The sequence below is a fragment of the Convolutriloba macropyga genome, chromosome 5, assembly GCF_964194025.1.
Source record: "Convolutriloba macropyga chromosome 5, txConMacr16.3, whole genome shotgun sequence".
Taxonomy (NCBI): domain Eukaryota; kingdom Metazoa; phylum Xenacoelomorpha; order Acoela; family Convolutidae; genus Convolutriloba; species Convolutriloba macropyga.
The window spans coordinates 5,616,720-5,626,274 of NC_134472.1; the positions used below are offsets into that span (position 1 = coordinate 5,616,720).

A 9,555-nucleotide genomic window follows, 5' to 3' on the forward strand; every position below is an offset into this window, starting at 1 on the left:
CTATTTGGCCAGATGGCACTTTGATCTGTCTATTTTCTTGGAAAAACTCTCCTGAGTTTTATGACATATAATAATGGTGGACAAAAAGCTCAGAATAAATTTTCTAATGTACTAAATGAGTACTATTGTACATATGATATGTACTATTGTACATATTTTAAAGGTGGACAAAAAAGCCCAGACACATTTTTTCATTGTACTACATATATTTTCCGTTAAAAAATTCATTTTTGGCTAGATGTTCACTATGATCTTCCTACTTTTTTGGAAAAACTTTCCCGAGTTTTATGACATTGTTTTTTATTGTTGTACTAAATGAGTTTCACATAATGGGAATAATAGCTGTTTTATCAATGATTCGTTTTTGCTGATATTCAAATTTTGTTAAAATTTTCATTCAGTGGTAATCTTTTTCTTACACCAGCTCCTTTGAGAATGTATTTGACATTTTCATATAGTGGAAAATCATCTATTTTTCTTGTAATCTTTTAAAAAGTGATTAACTTGTTATATGTTTGCAATTTAACTTTTTTATTGAAAAATCACGTTTATTAGACTGATTGTTCTCTTTCTTTAGTCACAAGCAGTTGACCGAAAAGTTTGGTTCTATCATCTTATATAACCTCTGAAATAACGCGAAATTAACTGCGATTGCACAATTTAACATAAAATAATAAAAATTTTTCGGCTATATTTGAGAAATTATATTTTTGAGCTAAACAAAATTTTTTTACATTGCTGTCCAATTTTTTTAGTAAATTTTCAATTAACTTTTTTGCGCATGACTGGTCACGGCTACGGTATCAAAGTTAAAACGCAAAATAGCCAAAATCTAGTTGAGAAAATGATTAATAACTTTGGGGGAAAGTTAATTCTACGGAATTGTTGTCATCTCTTCTTTTAGAACAAAAGCATATCTATTTCAAATCCTCAAATTCTTTTCGACTGTTTATTGCTTTAACAAATTTCAATTCACTTTCTGTTATACTATTGTTTATCCCAAACATACTATAGAAACTTGTTTAAGAATTGATTAGTGGCACTTCGATTACGGTATCGAGTGGTCATTGAGTGTATGTCACACCGATTGTGTTTCTATAAGCAAAGAAGTTTAAAAAAGTTTCTTTAGAACATGCAAACATGAAAATAAAATCGTGTGAATTTTTAACTGTTATAGCCGAGAGAAAATTTCGAATTTTTGCTGAGGAAATGAAATTCTGAAACTCAATTTGACCCATTTGATAAAATGTACCTCCTTTCTCGTTTTCTTCCTGAAGTAACAAGACAGATTGTCATTTGTCGAAAAATCTCAATAGCCATGCAGGGTCGTTCGACTTATTATAATTATACAAGGTCATATATGATTTTTTTGTTTAATTGATTTACTACTCATCATAAAGTGGACATACAAATTGTTCAAGAATGATTAAACAAGAATCTTTGATGTGAGTGTCATTTGACTTCGAGTAGATTAGATACGAGTTTCAAGTCAAAGTGTCAGAAACATTATATGGCTTTTTCTTAGTACATGCACAAGGTTAGGGGTTAGGTATGAATGTAAGATGAGTGTCAGAATATCATACAAAGATCAAATGGTGAAAACGTGAATAGTGAATAGCCGGAAACTTTTACAAGTTTAGAAGCCTATTTTAATCAACATAACTTCGGCTGTTTATCTAGGTTTTTATATCAATCGACGCATAATGATCAGAATTTTAAATGATATAATTCGGGATAAACTGACAAGCCTACTTACAGAGGAAATCCAGATAGAAGTTGGCCAGTTATGCATTAGCAGCTGTATTTTGAGTATGGATATACACAGCTGCTTACGGATAACTGGCCAGCTTCTATCTGAAATTCCTCCGTAAGTAAGTTTGCCAGTTTATCAAGAATTATATCATTTAACCTTCTGATCATTATGCGTCGATTGAAAGAAAAACCTAGAAAAACAGCCAAAGTTAAGTTGACTAAAATTGGCTTCTAAAGCAGGCATTTTATACCATGAAAAACTGGCATTTTGTGCATTTACTTTTGTCGCAGACTTTCTGTTTGAGGAATTTTGCCCCCGCTAATCAAACAAGGTCATAGCCAAGTATAAGTGTATGATTACCTAACAGCCACAAACTTTAATCATGAAACAAATACTGAAAGCTCAGATTATATGGAACCGTCCTCCACTTCTATGAGATCTCGGTTATCTTTCAATGACTACATATGATGACCTGATAATTATACAGAATCGATTGTGATCTTTCAGTGATAAAAAAAATTGTACCACCAATAAACACAGCGTGTGCTGTGTATGACATCATATATGATCGGAATATGATTATATGAGAAATTATAACCAGGATATCTTCACCATTATGATAGTATTTTCAGTGTAATCTTTGAAAAATGACTGTCGTTCACATAGTAAATATTGAAACGAGCATTACACATATGCTTACGAAAAAGTGGGGAGATCTTTTCAACAATTGCCCCCATTTGCAAGTGGTCTATTCTTGAACATTTATTAACTTTCCACAAGCATGCGCATACTATGTTAAACTGCATTTAATAAATTACGCCATATTATGTTAATTAGCCGAATTGGAATTCAAAGCGAAAAGAAATTCCGACTGGCGGGTCGGTGGGCGCGCTTGCGCGCGAAAATTCGACCAGCGATTTCTGGATTACATCCCACAGCGCATGAGAGGCATGACCGTGGACAGCGGTCCGCAATAGCGGTTAAACTGATATTTTGCTATCTGAACTCTAGGCCAAGTAATCTTGTGCTAAACTTTAGCACAGAAGGGGGATTCTCTACTAGGTGCCAGGGGGGGGGGAATTGTTGAAAAGATCCGAAGGGGGGGGGGGGGTAGAAAGACAGATCCAATTTTCAAAGTGCAACTTTTGGTGATGCAGTTATTTTACTTTTTTAATGACGAATTGTCAGACCCTTAATGCTCTATTTAGTTTTTAATCATTTGTTGTCTTTGCAACTTTTTCTAAATGTCTCCAGAATGCAGTCTTTTCTACATGAAGTTTTTATACATGGCTAAAAACCAAACGGCAAGAAGAAAGCAAGCATTTTATTCAATTTCCCAGCCTCATTTTTTATTTTTTGATTAATGCTTTCTTGAAATAATTAAGAAAGCACATTTTATTCTGTTTCAAAACATGTTTTATTTTTTGAGAAAGTTTATCATTTCTAAAAAAAAGTTTCGTAAATTTGACACTCAAAATGGGAGAATAATTCTTCCTTAAAGTTCAACTGAAAATAACTGAACTCGTTTGCTTCATTTTACTTTCTTTTCACCTTTTGTTCATTCGTGTTCGTCTCGCTGACTTTTGTAATGATAAAACGGACTTTGAAGTGATAGAATTCTAACACTGTTTGAGCAAATCGTTAACTGCTGAAGGATTGGTTGATTATTAATCGATCGATAGTTAGCTCAGAGAATCTATTGTACCGGTCGCCGAAGTGGCCGACAGGGGTTTTAGCCGGCAACCAAAAATTAGGAATTGTAGCCGAACTCAAGCCGATTGTAATGGCTGGACAAGCTAGCGATATTTGGACCAAAATGATTGATTGACCAAAAAAAAATTAAACGTCGGCTAATTTCTTGTTTTTCCTCATCGGCTAACCGCCCTGTCGGCCAATATTGCTAGTACCGTCTATTGTGTCGATTTTAGATTATGTTTGCATACTTTTCACATCAGAGGTAAAGCGATTAAATTCAGCTCTTTTGTGAAATTGCTTTTAACTGGCAATCGGTTCTTTCTTTGATTTTATGCTATTATGCTCTGGACAAAGGATATTACAACGTTTTGTGTATTGTATTGTATTTTGATACATAAAATTAACGGCGATTTTCGTTCAAGGTGTTTAAATGTTTCATGTTTCCAAAACTTATTTTTGAAAACTGTATTTTAAAATGGTCAACCAAAAAAATTGCTTTTTTTGATTTAAACCAAACTATCGCGGCCTGTGTGAGATTGATCTCGCTGGTCTTGATTAAAGCTATAAATTCATGATTGTGAAAAAATCTTTTAGCTTTATTTTCAACTTTGAACAGGTTTTAAGCAGTTAAAACAAGACGGCTCGTGTCAGCTTAAATTTTAAATTTTGTATCCCCAACTGTGCAATTCTGTTGCCCAATTAATACTGGAGCCTTTTTTCAAAAAGAAAACAGTTTATTATTTTAAAATGAAACTTTTGCCAACGATGTAACTTTCAATAATAAATGATTAACTTTTCTCTTCTAACAATGGAATCAGGTGGCAATTAAAGAAAATTATGTGAAGCATGTCATTTCTTCTTCATCGAAGTTAGAAGCAATTATTTTTATTCCATTGTGTCTTGTTTACGACATGAAAGTATTTCCATAGATTTTTCCTTTTAGCTAAAGCGTATTCGCACACGACCTGAACAGTATTTTTTCTTTTCGAAAAATGACTTCTTTTCGAACGTTGATCGTTAGCAAATAGAGAAGGCTTAGTTTGCTTCTAAGTATGTGGTATAGTACAGTTGTGGTAAGCCTAAGGCAGTTAAGTTGCAAAGCCGAGATCCAAAGCTACCCCCAAATAAATGCACTAATTTCTTGATTTTTTCAAAAAAATACTTTGGAGGGCCAATGTAACATTATTTCTTTCCTTTAGTTAGCCTTAAACTTATTCAAAATTTATCAAACTAAAAAAATTTACCCTTACGTTGTTACTGGACTTCCACGATACTTGATTTGTGAATCCAGATTTTTATCAACATATTTGACCAATTGTTTGCTTCATTGACAGCACAGATGCTGCGTGATCTGAATTGATATTTTATTAACAGTTTCTTGCCACTGAACTCAAATTTTGAATGTTAACACCGAAATGTAAATGAAAAGTGCGCCAATATTAGCTTCAGGTGGTATTTAGTTCGTTGCGGCGATCTGTATTAAACTCTAATAGGATCATCTGAGGCTCTTTAATGAATGTGTATCATTTTCTCTATCTCTTAATTTTTTTCAGCAATTGATTTAGGTGCTTTTTGCTGCACCGACAGCAAGTGTGGCTGATGGACTCGGAGTAACTATTATCAGAAAAATGCTCGCTAAACAAAACTAGTATAAATTTGCGCAATTTCCAGTCTTGTTGCGATTTTCGTTCTTAATCGAGGTGTTTTGTCTGCAAAATGGGGTTGCTCGATCTCACAAACCAAACGTTGCCCTCCGGATTTTAGTTTAATTTTTTAGTTTTTCTATCTTTCTCCAGAGGTTTTCACTAAATTTGGCAACAAAAGGAAGTGCCAAATGAAAAAAAAGTTGAACTGATCTCAATGCTTGCATTTTGATTTAGACATCTGGATGTTTTCTTCCCTACCGCATCCTTTACGTTTAATAAAGTTAAGTTATACTTTTTAAACATAATTCACTTGATTTAGTTATCTTACAAAAACGATTTTATTAGGAATGTTATTAAACGCTGTTCCTTAGAGAGTTTTAAAAAAAATTGTTTTTGCTCGTTTCTTTTTTGAAATGATTTTTGCTATTGCGTGGTTCAATTTTCCCCCTTCTGACAGTGAAATATTTTGCGGAAGATTTGAAGTTTTTTCGTTCAAATCTATCGAATTTTGAGTCTCACGTCATTAAGATATCACCGAAAAGCAGAATGCTGTAAATTTGTTTGAATGTGCAAAATGCTACTTCGTTTGTCATCAATTTTCTTTGAAACTGCTATCCGGATGTTCATTTTTCTCCTCATTTATTGAAAATTCGCTATCTTCTTGAATCTACTTTTAAATTGTTTAAACGGTTTTTTTGGTCATTAGATTTTGATGTCTATAGTTTTCATGCCCTCCGACATTTCCTTTGCCTTTTTTGAAAACATCAGCATAACATCTCTGAAAGGTGCACCTTACACAATTTTATAGGATCCGTAGGATGAACTGTCTCAAGGTCTGAGTTCGTATCTCTCGAAAAATGCATGCTAATTACTTATTAATTGCCTCGGTTTTTTGTCACTCTGATTTCTCATACCAAAAAATACATAAGGGGTTGTTTCCTTATATGATAGTAATTGTTCTAAAGTGGCTAAGAAACATAAGAGAAAAGGGAAGTCAGACTTGAAATGCTCCCTCACATTTATAAATAACGTGAAATGAATTCTGCTTGGTAATCCAATTAATTATACTTTTTGCCCCTTAAGTATATGTTAGAGTATAGTACTGGGAAGACTAGGGCAATTAGAGCTCAAAGCCGAGGGCGCTTACGCCCGATGATGAGCTCGAATTGCCGAAGTGTTCCCAGAATTATACTCTAACTTATTTAGACCCCAGTTTCGCTGTTCAAAACTCAAAGTGAGAATTCAATTGAAATTCTCGCGCAGCGAATCAATCCAGCAATTGAATAATCGTTCAACCCACTTAATTTTTTTCTGAATTCCTTGGTATTATTGTAGGAGCGAATGGATTGCAGAGGTCGTCAGCCGGTTCTGTTTTGTCACTCTCATTGCCACTCTTTGTGGTTTTTAGAAAAATGAGCAATTTTTAAAAAATATTTCCTTATATTGACTCAATTATAGAACTTAAAAAAGTCGTCTTTGCCGAAGTTGTTATATTTTGTGATTGTTTCTTGTTTTCAATTATCCGCTTTAATTATCTTTGAAAAACATATGCTTTGTCTCATGAGAAATTATTGGGCTTCCAATAAAATTTTCCAAGAAACATGCCTTCAGGCTTCCAAGAATTTTTTCCAAGAAGTTTGATCAGTTGATTGCTCATTTTATACCATTTTGTAAGGTTGAACTCTTCGAGACAAGTGTGAAACGTGAGCGAAAAACTGATTAAGTTCAAAGTGTAGTGTGATATGAAACGTGAAATCTTGAAAAAACGTGGGACGCTTGAAAAAGTTTGAAATAATGACTTCATGCTTGATCATTTTTCAAAATTAGTGATCGAGCCTAACTTTTTTGTTGATTTTATTTAACAGCGAAATTGGGGTCTAAAAATGTGCATTCGGACTTGGCCACGTTGTGTATGTGAAGTATTGTGTGCTTTTCGAGGTGACATGATCACAATTCTTTCATCAATTAGCATACTTAAAAAATATATTTGATAGGAAATAATAGATTGAGTACCATTGTTGAGTGGTAAAAAATGTTGTTTATCCAAAATCTTGAAGTATGGATATAAAGTTTTTCATGGATCTTTCAAGATGGCCTAAGTTTTCACTTTTTCTTGCAAGAAACACTGATCAACGGTGCATTCGAGACACACACGAGACGCATGTTTCACTGGAGAGAAAATCGTGTAATCTCACACTAGACATTTTGAGGGCTCTAGCAAGATTTTAATTTGTTTATATCAAATATTTAAATACTACAGATTCATCTGAAGAGAAAAGATGTTTTGTGTTGCAGACCAACATTGAGCAGGGTTCACTTTTGGGTTCTGGCTGCTCGGAACACTCGGTCAACAGCAGCCCAATAGGAATGGACGAACAGGCATACATGCAACACCACAACTTACAAGGCCACCCGCAAATAGCCATTATCCAGCCCACTTCAGGGGGCATTAGACAACCCTCGATCACGCCTCCTATATCAGCCCAGGCACTTCCGGGCGTCCTGGCCGTGTCCGGCGCAGCCCCGTTCCGGGCACAGCCGAATGTGTATGAATACAATACGAGCGTGATGCCGAACCCGAACTCAATTTACAACACGAGTAATGTGACGTCACTGGCTTCGTCTTTCCACCCGATAGCCGAGATTAGAGGACCTCTCATTCATAGTAACATGTCGAGTCCTGTGACGACTATTGCGCTTCCGCAACCCTTGAAAACCCTGAACAGCCCTGCGCTGATTGCCAAGTACACGACAGGTGAGACGTTATTGTTTGTTACTTGTTTATTTCTCCTTTCCCACAAAATTCCGTAAAATTAACCCCCCCCCCCTCCTAATAAAATAGATTCGATTTACCCTCGTTATATTTGCATTCATGCCAGCAGCAACTTGTCTTGTCTTAAGCCTTTAACCGGGTGTCTGGAAAATAAGTACTCATGTACGAGCAACTAAGTATGTTGCTGATCATTTAATTGTCTAGAATTTTTTGAAAAATCACTTGCGTGACAGTTTTATGAGACTTACTGTACCAAATAATTTCAGGCAACGTACCATTGACCCATCAGAACACCTACACTTCACCAGTTACGGGGCAACCTGAAACCCCCGATTTTGCCTCCTCCTTCAAGAATCTCAAGGATCTCTCAGTGAGCGGAACCAGCGACATTAGCAACCCAGGAGCGGGCTTCGGCAGTTCGACTCTGAGCAGGCCCCTTAAGGGGCACATGGGGCCAAAGACAACAGGTGCGTCTAACACCCTCAGTCAGAGGAACTCGATACATAACTACACGATTGATGAGGACGATTTGGGGGCCAATGGTAGTAGCATGTCCAACTATCAGGCCTTGCCTTCTGCAGGTAGATAGATATATTTAAAGTACATGTAACACCTCCACCCTCAGAGCTCATTGTTGGTCATAAAATGACCCAGATATTCATGAAACAATTTTCGGATCTTTTCCGTTTGTGCCCCCACCCAGCCTCCAGTACGTTAACGTTATGCGCCCCCAGTTACAGATCTGGTGCCATTACATAGTAAACTCTTATGTAAAAATATGATACGTGCGCTTGGTGAGTGCAAATAATATGCACCCATTAAGCTTGGGGGGGGGGGGGCACAAACGGAAAAAAACCCAAATTTTCATAGGGATTCCAATATATCCCCGCAAGAAAGCAAATCAACCGAACACGTTTGAGCGCCATCAGCATAAAAGAATCATGTTTTAACTCTATTTTAAAAACAATAAGTTGAAATTTTAATTCTTGTTTCAGGTGAACAACTGAATTCATCCGGCATATCACACAGTTAGAATTCCCAAAGATCCCTCTTTCCCAAGAGTTCAATTTAACAGACATTCGATCAAAATCGATGAACTGTTATTACAATTTGATGTCTGTCTTGCGTGGAATCAACTCTCGAAAACGGAATAATTGCCCGTCATCTGAATTATAAAATAAAAATGGGTCACAAATCTTCCCTTTGAGCTGTCAATTATTCTGTGTTTTGTCCCCAATAAAACATTAAGAGTAAACAATGCATAAAAGTAATTACGGGATCTGTTGTCTTTTACCCTGATAAGAAAAAAATGACTTCATCAACCTGTGTGAACAAACTCGGGCTTTTTTTTGCACTGGTGGTTTGTACAGCCTTTTAAGAAGTACGATTATCCATTAACTACAATTTATGTACCCGAATAGTACCGAAAAGCTAAGATCTTTCAAGACTCGTACAAGATTCTTACAAGACTTTATATTCTTACAAAATCTTATCAGATTCTAACAAAATTTTTACAAGATCTTCCACGATTAACTTTTTCTTACACGATTGTTACAAGTTATTTTAAAAGGCGAAAAATGTCAATTATATGGGTTATTTGTAGAGTGGGGGGGATTACAGATCTCAGCTGCGTAAACAATTAAAAACGCAACTCTAATTTCTGATTCTAATCGCAAAATAAACCCTTC

General features: G+C 35.5%; 1 protein-coding gene across 5 annotated transcripts in view; it reads left to right on the forward strand.

Moving 5' to 3' along the window:
- Positions 1 to 9,203, forward strand: part of LOC142339074 (uncharacterized) — an 86,678-nt gene extending 77,475 nt beyond the window's left edge. For 4 of the 5 annotated variants that reach the window (XM_075388746.1, XM_075388745.1, XM_075388743.1 and 1 more), the window contains 3 exons: positions 7,390 to 7,849; positions 8,134 to 8,448; positions 8,863 to 9,203. In XM_075388746.1, the coding sequence (XP_075244861.1) occupies positions 7,390 to 7,849; positions 8,134 to 8,448; positions 8,863 to 8,900 (813 nt within the window). In that variant the 3' untranslated portion in view covers positions 8,901 to 9,203. The remainder of the gene's footprint in view (positions 1 to 7,389; positions 7,850 to 8,133; positions 8,449 to 8,862) is intronic. The other variant, XM_075388748.1, reaches the window with a different exon arrangement.
- Positions 9,204 to 9,555: the final 352 nt, after the last annotated feature.